Source organism: Lepisosteus oculatus, chromosome 9, assembly GCF_040954835.1.
Source record: "Lepisosteus oculatus isolate fLepOcu1 chromosome 9, fLepOcu1.hap2, whole genome shotgun sequence".
Classification (NCBI taxonomy): Eukaryota; Metazoa; Chordata; class Actinopteri; order Semionotiformes; family Lepisosteidae; genus Lepisosteus; species Lepisosteus oculatus.
The window spans coordinates 29,060,784-29,073,735 of NC_090704.1; the positions used below are offsets into that span (position 1 = coordinate 29,060,784).

Genomic DNA, 12,952 nt, shown 5'->3' on the forward strand with positions numbered 1-12,952 from the left:
AGTGCGAGTACCCTGTGCACTGCTGTCCAATGCGTGAACCCTTTTATCTAATATGGGAACAGTGCTGTTTACGTCTGCTCAGAAATCAAGCAGTTGCTGCTCAATGACGAAGGCGTGCATGTCAAAACTACGTTTACAAACGCCTTTCATTACAATCACAAACTACCTCTGTCTCAAATGGATTTCTCCTAATAGATAATTGAAACTGAGTTATCTATGTTGCAGACAATATTTACAAGCCCCTTTAATTTCTGTGATTTTGTTCATAAACAAAATGGTTTGCTTTTGCTTTAACTATTTCACTAGGAAATGTTTATGCTAAAGTCTGCTGTTTCAGGGAGCTCATTTAAATGTGGCAGGGCTTTGTACCTTCACATAAAAGAGAAATATATACAATTAACTTTTATAATTTCTGTAGTATCCATCCATCTTCTAACTGATTCTTTCAATTGAAGCTCAGCCAGAGGCTATCCTGCCAAGCAAGGGGGGCACAGGACACCAGTCTATCATAGTGCACACAGACACGTGCAAACGCGCACGCACACACACTACAAGGGCCAATTAACCTACCAATATGTTTTTGGACAATGGGAGGAAACCAGAGCACCCAGTGGAAATTGTATGTAGAAAACACCCCAGGTGTGGAATTTAAACCAGGGCCCCAGCACTGCAAGTCAGCAATACTAACCCCTGCACCAGTTTACTACCAACTCCTATACTAATATGTAGTAAAAATGTAGGTTTTAAATGCAAAATAATATTCTTTATTTCTTGTTTTAAATAACACAACTTCATAATACTTCCTCAAACTCCTTCAGTCTACACCATCACAAGGCAAGGTCATTTTCAGCCTTTTCAGAGGACTGTTTGACCAATCTCAATTTGTTTTAATCTCCGTGAGGAGTAATACATCATAATTACTTCATTCACCCACAATTCCTGTAAAAAATGAATTTGTTTTTAAAACCGGTGTTTCCCAGTCTTGTGTTTTTCTTTTTTTTTTACTATTTTCCGTCTATGCAAATGAAAATGCAGGGGATGTCTATTAAACTACACATGATATGACTCTAGTAGGATTTTATTAAATGAAGATGATAGAAATACTTTGAGCAGATAGGTAAACTGGAAGGGTGGTGTCAGTCAAGCATGCTTCATATGAGTTTAAAAACCAAAGGACTGGCTACGTCTGGCAGTAATAAGTTAGATTTTTCAGCTCCAAAAGATTTTCAAAAACAGTAACAGAGATTTAAACTGCAGAGGGTATTGCATCAATTGCATTTTTAAGAAGGCTAGACAGCAGGGGGGGTTTTAATCAGAAAGTTGAAAGGGCTTGGTGTAAGTCAAAATGTGAGAGAGGGTTTATAGAAAGCATCCTTACTTTTGGTATCATGGTATGATATAGTAGTCTGGGCATTAAGAAGAAGGGGGGGAAACTGGCTGACCACAGAAACCGTTTAAAAAGCTATATTATATTGCAGTTCAAAGCAAAGCTCATCTTATTGTTGATGACCCCTCCAACCCTCTTCATCCCCATTTGCAACCTTCAGGGAGGCCTTTTAGAATGCCTATTGCCAATAAAAATGAATACCAGAAATCCTTTGTTCCCTGTGCAAAAGGGATATTAAATGCAGCTAAGTGAGCGATGTGTCATCCCTGACAGTAGGAGATTGTTAACATAAAGACATATTTTGCTCACTCTTCTTTAAGCCCTTTGTGGTGATGCATCTTTATCGGTGGAGACGATGCTAAACAAATTCTGAGATCTGAGCACTTTTACCATAACCTCCCCGGATTTAAATTCCACCCCTTTTAGCGTGTAGTCATTCTATTCTTTTATAACTGTACCCTTACAAAGACACACTGAAGACTTACTTAAACACCCATTTTTTTATACTGGTACAACACATTAAAAATACCATCTCTCTTCCAGTAATACTTTATTTATGCAGTATACGGGATAAATTCCAGGTTATGCATAGTCCTTCAAACTGTATAAAAAAACAAATGTCCTGTCACACACAACAATGGTACAAGTTCTCAGCTCAAGAGTACAGCAGCAAAGGAGGTCATTTGCAGACAGAGACAAAAGACAATGTAAAAGAGGTTAATCTGAAGGTGAGGTTCGTGAGACTCATAGGTGGAGGGTTCCTATTTACAGCAACAGCTAAAAAAAAAGTCTCGTACTCATTTCATGGAGTACCTAGAGCCTTCTGGGTTTTGTTTCATACTGAGCAATCAATTAACAAGTATTTTCTTAGATTTGTATGGAACTTTTCTTAAATTCTTTTACAGTTGATCAAACATTCAACATTAAAGCTATAGTTAACAACAACAAAAAAAGCCATCAGAGCCTGGATGAATCAATTAAACTAATTAATAATGAAACCCACTATACAACTGAGAGTTTGGGTGGAACACAAATCAGAAGTATGGACCTCAAGAACATAAGTCTGAGACTCCTGCTGTACTGAAATAAAAACAAAACTCCTTTAGGAGAAGTAAGGAGACATTTCTTATATGCTTATCAAAATAATGAACACAGGATGTAAGTGCTGTACGTTTTGTAGCAGAAAACTCTTTAAAAGTTTAAATAGTAGGTCAGCCATAAAAAGCAGATGTTTACAGCTTACTGTTTCTGCCTTTTTTCAGTGTATTGTATTTGTCACTATACATTTTACTCAAAAACAGTCCAAGACAACATGAACATTCCTATGTTCCTATTAATATTCAGGTGTCAAACATTTGCACACGTATTAATGGCTAACTGAAGCCTTCGGAGGTCAAACAAAAATGAAGACAGACTTCAGTAACATACTTTAAATACAGTAAACAAACTGAGCACATCAATTTCAAGTATTATTTGGATGGGAAGGGGATGGGATGGGAACCACAAAGTACTACAGATAAAAAGGTACAGAGGACAGAGGAGAAAATAGAACTTATCCTGCTATTGTCATGTTAGCTGTGTAATAGAACTCAACATTATACCACTGGCTAGAATCTGAAAACATGATATATATACACGTGAGCTGTAACAAAGTCACAAATAAATGGGAGACATCCACAAAAATATCTTAAGTATAACGTGCCTTATTATGCCAGCAAGGTTTAATCAGATCAGATCCCAGTTAGTTTGAAGTTTAGTGAGAGCTTCATTTACTCAAAATCAATAGCTTGCAAGTAAAGACAAAAGCAGCTCTGGTGGTTCTGGATAGTTATTGGAGCTGTGGGTTCTGTGCTGAGAATTAACACTATTTCCAGGGTGAGGCAGATTCACAATAATCGAGCAAGAATTGCACCAAGCCAGTGTACAAATGTGGTAGAGCATTCCTCAAACTTATTTGTGGCTGTACCTTCTGCCAAAGGTGTTTCGATCAGATATTGATTTCGCAGGTCTATACACATGTGCAATCACTATTTCATTTTTTTTCCTCTTTAGTTTTGCAGATATTTACTGTACTTTCATTATACTTAGAAGGCTTAATAACATTAAGTTTTAAAAAACACATGAATTAATAATAATTTCACCAAATGCAACACCATAGACAGGGTCTGAATACTTTTGCAAGGCACTGTACATTAGTCTCTTTGTAATACTCAGGCTTCAGCTCATTCCTTTTTATGCCTGGTATGCAACTGCAAACACCTTTTCTAGAGAAGTTTAACAGGTGCGTATGGCTTTGTTGGCTTTTTTTTTAGTTCAACTGATCCTTTTCAAAGCACAGTTGTCAAGAATATAAGCAATCACACTCATTCTCACAAACACTCCTTCACTGGCTGCAGAGTCAATGAATGGACGTTGCAGGAGCATGATCATATGAAAGTACAGTAATGGCTCATTGTTGCTGCTGGATGTTTCCAGTCTAAGACCAGTAGATGCTGCCAATGCACACTCTGTTTAGATGGAACGCCTAATTGTAGTCATTATAGTAAAGTGCATAGAGGACTTCTAGACTGCAGAGTACAAAGTACTAAGAGCACAATTTATTGCACATCCAAGACTACAAGCAGTTGTATTGCCCAGAATTTTACCATGGCTTCAAACATGGTTTTCCAAAACAAATATAGTACAAAAAACATATACAACACAAGATGAAGATCTTGACCATAAAACCTTTTGCACTTGATTATTGATAGAAACCATGACAAATCAGAATAGGCCCCTGAGACACTTCTTGAAGCTGTTAATTTGGAGTACCCTAAATCTAAATTGTGTCATAGCTGCAGCAGGGTGTCCCACAGATCAATTAGTGTGGGACACACATGCAGAATCACACATCAGACCTGTCAATTTGAGCATCCAAGAACCAAACAGCTCATTTACCTATACCAGTACTGTACTGTATGAGTAATGAATGGACCTACATGCTGTCTGTCTTAAGAGACATACACAGTATCTAAATTTTACTCTGAGAAATTAAGTCATCATAACTAATGCATTCTATGAACTCACGCCAAATTGTCTGGGGAATATAATGTAACTAAAGCACAGCTGCAAGCAGATTAACAAATTCTGTGGACTCCTGTAGCGTTTTAAAAATACAAACAAATGCCATTGGTATCCAGAAAACGGTATGGTTTGTTGCACATTGGTTATTCTATGGTAAAAAAATGTCCTTATGATCATGGTTGTAACATTAAAAAAGTGCAAAGTAACAGGTTATCAAAATAGAGTTATTATGCATGGCCAGGTTTTTAGCATATTAGCCAAGTGTCTTAGTTTGAAAAAAGTAAGAATTCTCTAAACAAATGAGATTGTAAAGACCTGTTAAGAACACAGGTCCAGTTCTGTAAAAACACTAACCCCGCGTGTTAAAAACTGGTAGCAAATCAAGTTGCTAAGGCCCTGATCCAGTAACACACCAAAGCAAGAGTGCTATATAAAGCAAAAAAAGAAAAGAAAAACACCTAATAAATAAAATCGATCAAGAAATCATTTGATAGAACTTTCAAAGCACTAATATTACATTCCACCAAGATAAAAATAATCTAATTTGTGAATATTTAAAGGACGCTCTCTGCCCCAAAATAACTTTCACCTCATCGATGCCCAGCAAGCACTCCACTTGTTTCCTAAATAACCTAGACTGGCTTGAACTTTGATTCTCCTTAGAGTCCCTAATGCAGCCTGACATGGATTGGATGAACCTGTTTCTTATTGTAACGTGACTTCGCCTTGAGATGAAGATCCAGATGACAAGCTGCAATATAAAGTAGAAGAGAGACTTGGCAGAACCGTTGAATCCTCCCCGATTTAGACCTCTTTGGTCTGGATGAACGAGAGCAAGAATAATGGTTTGGTTTGGGGGAGGTGTGGGGGAAGGCCTCTTTTCACCGGCTGGCCTCCTCCTCCCACCTTGGGGAGCTCTCGTAGGGGTTTCTCCAGGAGGACCGTTGCTTCCCCAGGTCTGCGGGAGTAGCCAAGTCCCTTCTCTCTCACTCTCTCACTCTCTCACGGGAGCATGCGTGGGGAGCAGCCCAGCAGCTGGGCTCAGGGCAGGAAGAAGTTGATCCGCTGGGGCACGGACTTGCAGCCCTGCGCGGAGAAGAGCTTCTCCTCCTTGGGGACGTACACCATGGCCCGGGCCACCTCGTCCAACGTCTCCTCCGTGTGCGGCAGCCCGCGGGAGCGGAAGGCGTCGCGGGCGCACAGCTTGACGTGCCGGTACTCCAGCGGCAGGAAGGGCACGAAGAAGTCCATGAGGTTGCCCATCATGAGCTGGCTCTGAAAGAAGCCCCCTGCGAGCAGAGAGGCGAAAGACCCGGTCACTCGGAAAGCACTTTGTTCCCTCACAGCAATAAGCAAATCTCTCTTAAGAAACAGATCACTACGCTTCCCCAAATATACATAAATATTAAACGTGAAAGGACATACTCCGTAGCATGCATCAATTGAGCATGGTGTCTGTGATGTACACAGGTGTAGCTCAAACTGAAGACTTCTGAGATACAACTGCAACTGCACATAATTGAAATTAATAATAATTATAATTGATAATAATTGCTGACACATATGTAGCACTTTTCTGGACACTCCACTCAAAGCGCTTTACAGGTAATGGGGACTCCCCTCCACCACCACCAATGTGCAGCATCCACCTGGATGATGCAACGGCAGCCATAGTGCGCCAGAACGCTCAACAGCAAGAGTCATTTGTAATTTGATACACCTTTGACACTTTCATCTTGCTGCAAGATCTGTTAACTCAAAGACTCAACTTCCAGGTGAAGATTTGCAAGAGCCGAGCCTTCCTGCTCTCAGTCTGGAATAAGAGTTAAGAAGCAGGACACCAGGGCTCTTCCCTGTCGCTGCAGGTACCTTGAGAGTCCAGGGCTTCAGTCCGTAGCCTGTGTTCCAGGTCCTCCATTCCAATGTCCTCCCGGTTCTGTCCGGAGTGCCAGAAGTCCAGAGTCACCTCGTTGATGACCGCACCTCCAATATTACTGCAAGAACAAGAGCAAGCCTGTGTTTTAAGACATAAGCATATAAGCCACATTTTTTAATGTAAAGCCTGGGTGTGATTAGGAGAGACATCTGGATATACTACTCCTTTACCTGAACGTTTCCTACACCTCACACCTTCCTCACCTTTTGTGTTTTTGGAAACCTCTTGTGACAGAGCAGCAGTAGTTAGGCTAGTAGCTTCAGCTGACCAGCCACAAGAGGTAATTTAATCTCTGTTCTGTAAACAGGTTCACAGATGGTTTATTGATTAAATAGAGAACTGGTGAAGGACACAGAACCACATTCTCACATGGGTTTTAGACTAAGTTTGGTATGTAAAGGGATTAATGGCGATACCTGGTGTTGAGTTGTCAGAGTACAACTTTATTTTGTATATATTACTCTATGTTGTTGAATAAAATTTTGCATACTATTTTGCTTTCCATTGTGGTTTTTCTATGGTACTCCGTCCGGTCTTACGAGTCTGAAGGAAAACAGGACTGTTACTCTTTCCAAGCAAGCCAGGCAAGAATGCCTACATACGATAGGACAGCTAAGGTGCCCAGAGAGTAATGCCAAGCCATGTTCAGCCCTTGACTTGTGTGTGACATGACCCCCTGTCTCCTTGAATTACATTTGCAAATCCCTTAAAAATTCAAGTTGTCTTCATCTCTTAATGGTCATGGATTGCCTCAAAACTGCTGTTTAGAATTGTTTTTTTGTGCTTTTTTTAAAGTAGCAGTGCCCATAATAAGAAAAACAGGTTTTGAGGAGAGGAAAACAGAACATACTGTATAAAGAATAAAAATACAATACAGAAAAATAACAATAGATATATATTGGATCTCAAGGATGAAAGAGTTGAGGAGGGGATTTACCACATTCTGAATATTTACCTCTCCATTCCACTCTACTGCTTAAATAAGGCAGCTATGCAGCATCAAGGAGGAACAAGACTGTGCTTTATTTTATAAGCATAGGGCAGCCTACTTCTATTTTAATTAATATATAGCATCTGGAGATCAATATTGTTCTGCAAGCTCAAAGACCAGCTTTGCCATTTACCCAATCTATCCTGCTTAATTGATTTACTCCCTGTACTCCTTCCTTACATTGAGATAAAAGATCCCAGTCGCTGGTGTTGATGTAATGGGGTTCATTCGGTGCTTGAGCCTACTACACTAGCTTGGAATCCTTCCACTGCAGGAGGCTGGCCTTTGGGACTAGCAGAAAGGAGATGGTGCCGTGACAGAGATCCTAGAGATGAAGCCTGATTCCCAGCAGAGGACCACCTGCACTCACCACACTGACACACAGGTCAGAACCCTCTCTCAGGAGAGAATACCTTGCTACGTGTTCCATCTGTATGATGGCCACCCTACCTGAGGAAGAGAAAGATGGATTTCCTGTAGTCCACCCCATCCACGTTTTCATAATGATCCATATAGGGCTTAATGGCATCTATGAGCCCAGGGTGCAGCTTCTCCGCCTCATCGAAAATGAAGAGTGCTTGCTCGCACCTCCGCACTGTGTCCCGAATCCAGTCCTTCAGCTGGCCCTGGGACAAGACACACACCAACACTCAGCCTGGCCTGCCCCCCCACACTGAGACAGCTCCACACCCGCCCCTTGGCAAACACGCTGACACGTCCCGTTTCACGGACTGCTGCCATCCAGAATTCTGTCTAAAAGTCGTATGCAGTAGAGCACAGAGCCCTAAACCCGTAGAAAAGACTGAGTATAAAGTTTTAGACAGCATCATTTGAGCCGTGGAAAAATACATGTTATGTGTATTCATATTTTTCTACGCCTTTTTTATTATTGGTGCCATTTCACCTTTGTTTTATTTACTGGTGAAGCTGTAGCGTTCAAGCGCTTTGGGATCCGAGTTCGAATCGAGCTGGAATGCAGACTCGAACTCATGCGATTCCTGTGCGTCTCTTGTCACGGAAAAAAGTCCTGCTGGACGGCCATCTGAAAACCGAATTACAACTGGCTGTGTTGACACTGTTCTGCTTCACAGACATACAGCCAGATTACATAAGGCCAGGGCCAGGACGCTGCCCCAGCTGGAAGAAATTCACTCTGCCTGATCTTTCTGTTTAAATGTACAACTCTCACTCGTACTTTCCTTGAAAATCCTACTGACCCCACACAGGAGAATGTAGTTATGCAGCATATAACTAAGGATCTATACATAATAGTGTTTATTTACTAGCAACATTTATTTATTAGAACACTCTTCTTATCTATAAACCGTGTGAAAGAATGTGCTTCTTTCTCATTTTATATCATAAGCAACTAAAATAAAGTTGTCATGGTAATGTTGGGTCATTCATCCTTCGTTAGGACATGGTTATCTGAAATCACTGTGAGACACAACATGGTTCAACTACATTATAACTGGCTATCGTTAAGGGGCAGCAGTCCTGCAGTCAGGTGAGCTAACAGCTAGAGGCACTTGTTCACATGCAGTGGCTGGAACTGAATTCCTTTTACTGTAATACAATCCTCGCTTATTTCTTCACATTTCAACCCAAACGTAAAACATCTCCCTGTTGAACAAGTTGCTGTATTCCCAGACAAACACTGGGGAACACAAGTAAAAACATGTACTCTGAGATACACAGGAATACTCAGACTCCACGTAGCCTTCACTCTAGCTAAGCTGAATGACCACATCTCGTCTAGTTACGTTCTCATGAGATGTGCTTACAAAGGAAATCTCTGCACACTGAAAATAAAATGGCGAAAATAATTCAATAACAGTGTCAGCTCAGGATAAGTTCAACATACAATGAGTACTGTCCCAGAAGGACGCCTCTCAGGTTAAGAACAGCATTGTCTGAGTACGCCACCCCGTGCACAATCCTGTTCGATTTAAATGGATTAGGAAGTGGCTGTTGGGCGACGCCTGCAAGTGTGTCGCCACGGTCACGCGTCTCACCCGGTACACGTCCAGCAGCTTGGCGTGGGGGAAGTGGAAGGGAGCGATGAACAGCCGCACGCACTCGCTCTTCACGCCATCCCGGTACAGGTTGTCTGTGATCAGCCGGGCCACGAAATTCTTCCCCGTGCCCGACCAGCCGTGGAAGGAGAGCGCCAGGGCCTTGTCCGGAGAGGGATTCTTCAGGAAGCCGGGCACGGCCTTCAGGACCACAGCCTGCACCAGGTGCTGTCCGTGGAGCTTCTGCTCCAGGTCCTTCTCCAGGCCTGCAGACAGATACACGCACAGATTAACACTGCACTGGAAGTTTCTTTTAACTGGGAAAAGGTTAGCCAGGCAGCCATATCACCCTGCAGCTCACAACTAGCAACCCACTGAAGCTCAACAGGTGTGAGCCTGGTCAGTACCTGGATGGGAGACCTCCTGGGAAAAACTAAGGTTGCTGCTGGAAGAGGTGTTAGTGGAGCCAGCAGGGGGCGCTCACCCCACGGTCTGTGTGGGTCCTAATGCCCCAAAACTGTCAAAAGGCACTGTCTTTTGGATTAAATGTAAAACAGAGGTCCTGACTCTCTGTGGTCATTAAATATCCCAGGGCGTTTCTTGAAAAGAGTAGTGGTGTTTTCCCGGCATCCTGGCCATTTTTCCTATTGGCCTTTACCAATCATGGCCTCCTAATAATCCCCATCTCTGAACTGGCTTCATCACTCTGTTCTCCTCCCCACTGACAGCTGATGTGTGGTGAGCGTTCTGGCGCACTATGGCTGCAGATTGGTGGAGGGGAGTCCCCATTATCTGTAAAGCGCTTTGAGTGGAGTGTCCAGATTCTATTGCTGAGTGGAAAAAGGATCTGCCATTTTTGCAGGAGTGAAGGTACCTGTGATGTTGTTGATAATCCTGCAGTCTCCTGTGTCACAGCAGTGGCCCAGATTGCAGTACCAGTCTGAGAGGGTCTGCGCATAGTCCTTGGAGAACACGGACCAGAAGTCCCCTGTGGGCACTGCAGGCACAGAAACCAGTGAAAGTCAGCACACAACAACACAGCCAAGCAGGTTGAGGCAAGCTCACTCTGATTTTTCAATTCACCAATTCCCAGAGCAGATTACCTAGGAACCAAGCCTGCATGACGATTTGCACAAACACAAGGCCACCACTTGTTTATCAGCCTTTGGACGTTCTTACATTCTAGTTCAATAGCATCTTTAATCCCTGGTCGGGACACCAGTCTGTCATCACGGGGCACACACAAACACAGATACATTCCCACTAGGGAACCTACCAGTATGTCTTTGGACTGCGGGAGGAAACCAGAGAACCCACAGGAAACACGTGGAGAACACAAGAACTCCCCAGATCCATGATTGAACCCAAGGCCACAGCGCTGTGAGGTAGCAAAGCCAATGTCGCCCAACATACTTATCTTACGGCTAAAAATAATTAACGTGTCTGTTTCATGAATCGATAAGCATCTACCTTCAATTGCTGGATTTACACCAAATACAATATCTCGCATTATTTTCTCTCGGTTTTGTTTCGCGAAAGCCTGAAACGCCCCCTGCTGTTCCGTTAATTTTCGACGTAAATTCGAAAGCGGAACATTAAAACGTTCAATAACATTTTGTTAGAAATCAGAAAATAAATTGCACACGTTACTAAAATGCATTGCACGAATTTGCTTTATGAGTTGTGAATCACAGCGTTTCGATGATTTTCAACGATATAAGATAAGATATAAGATGCTGTTTGTTGATTCATTGTAACTCAATAAATGTAGTCGAGTGCTTCCAACAGTAACTCCACGTAATATCATTCAAACTATCTTAAAATACTTATTGTAAAACGATTAAATTAGCAAATAATTTTGTGATGAATGCGAGAACTGAGGTTCGAGTGTCTACACACATACACCGATAAACAGGAGTTTGGAAATGACTGAATCAGCCCATTGGTGAGGGAGAGAATTTTAGATTTTAGAAGCATATACCAGGGTTCTTCTGATGCAAAAGAGTACAGGAAAATCCACGCTTGTGGTGACCTACCGACACTATATTATGTACAGGGCTATTTCTGCGTCGCTTCCAAAGAATAATTAAAACTCGAAATTTAAAGTTATTTCATTCCATGTTACAGCTAAGTACACGGACTCCCCAAACCAATGTCTATGAATGTGTCCCGGCCTTCATAAATGGTGTTGTAATTTGCATATTCAATTTAGCTTCATGCAAGATGAGCTACTACAATCTCTTATCTATTGGACTGCATAATTAAAGTCAGATTCTGGGGTACTGTACCTAGAAATGCAAGAGAAGTATAGTAGGCTAATACAGAACGTAATTCTGTAAATTATTTCAGAAAAAAAAAGTTGCCAACAACAGTGCAAAAATATAAATTGCATTGATAGAGATCTATCAGTCGTGCGATCAGACCACTGCAGACAAGCCATCCGTCTCCCGGGGAACCCCAGCGCCTCTGCAGGGCGGACAGGCAGTCGGACCGCGCAGGACCACAGAGACCCGGAGGGCAGCCTTACCTTGCTGACTCGTATCATCCTGGTGCGGCTGACAGTCCCCCTCCCAGATGTTACAGTAGATGTAATTGAAATAATACTTGGACACGTTTGAAAGGCTCTCAAACTGGAAAAAATCTCCCTTTACAGGTACAGCCCAAATAAAGGGCAGCAATCGAAGCAAGATCATCTGACTATGAGCCCCTTTCCACCTCGTCTTGAAACTGTCGGCACCGCGGAGCTATTCGCGGACTTGATTATTCAACTCGATCCATTCATTAACCCGGAGACACAGTAACATACACTACCAGGGCCTGTGCAGACTCACTCACTTCATTTAGACTTCCCCCGAAATAAAAACCAGGCTTCCTTGGTCAAACGTCACATCCTGGTGACTCGGAATATTGATTTTGAACGCACAGGCCTGTGTATTTTCCTGGGTTTGCAGCGCGGAGTCAAAGCCAATGTTGCACTTCAGGAATCAAACGAAATGTCCATCCAGGCACATTTATTTAGGGTTAAAGTAAATTTACAAAGAATAACGGTTTGCGTTTCTGCGTTTCACCACAGTGCGACCATTTTACGTTAGAATTTCTCTTTTTGAAATAAGGTTCACACGCTTGGCCTCGCTCGCCCCGATTGCTGGCCATTTAGTAAATATGCGGTCGATTCACACACAAACATTTTACCATCACAACTAATAATAAAATTATGTAACACGCCAATTAAATTAATTTGGGCATTTTGCATTACACTAACATATCCTTACACTGAAAGGTTTTCAAAGCGGTACTAGTAACATTGTACATCCGAGTCATTGGTACTTGAACAGTTAACCATTTTATCAAATATTCGCTCTCCTTCACACACATACAAAATACGCACAGTAAAGCTCAAAACCTTTAGAAACATGAATATATAATATTAAAAATTTTATGCACAGAATTCACCGGCAAAATAGTATTTCCAAAATAATCTGCTTTTTTAAAAACAATATGGCTTTAATGTTGATGTCACAATGTGGGACAGGCATTTTTAATGTGAGCTGTCGTAAACA

General features: G+C 42.0%; 1 protein-coding gene across 1 annotated transcript; it reads right to left on the reverse strand.

Moving 5' to 3' along the window:
* Positions 1-1,920: 1,920 nt before the first annotated feature.
* Positions 1,921-12,392, reverse strand: tor3a (torsin family 3, member A). Its single transcript, XM_006635258.3, has 6 exons — positions 11,920-12,392; positions 10,267-10,389; positions 9,393-9,658; positions 7,828-8,003; positions 6,320-6,444; positions 1,921-5,739 (listed from the first exon to the last, which is right to left on the reverse strand). Exons 1-6 carry the CDS (start codon positions 12,083-12,085, stop codon positions 5,492-5,494), a joined length of 1,104 nt encoding a protein of 367 aa, XP_006635321.2. The 5' UTR covers positions 12,086-12,392; the 3' UTR covers positions 1,921-5,491.
* Positions 12,393-12,952: the final 560 nt, after the last annotated feature.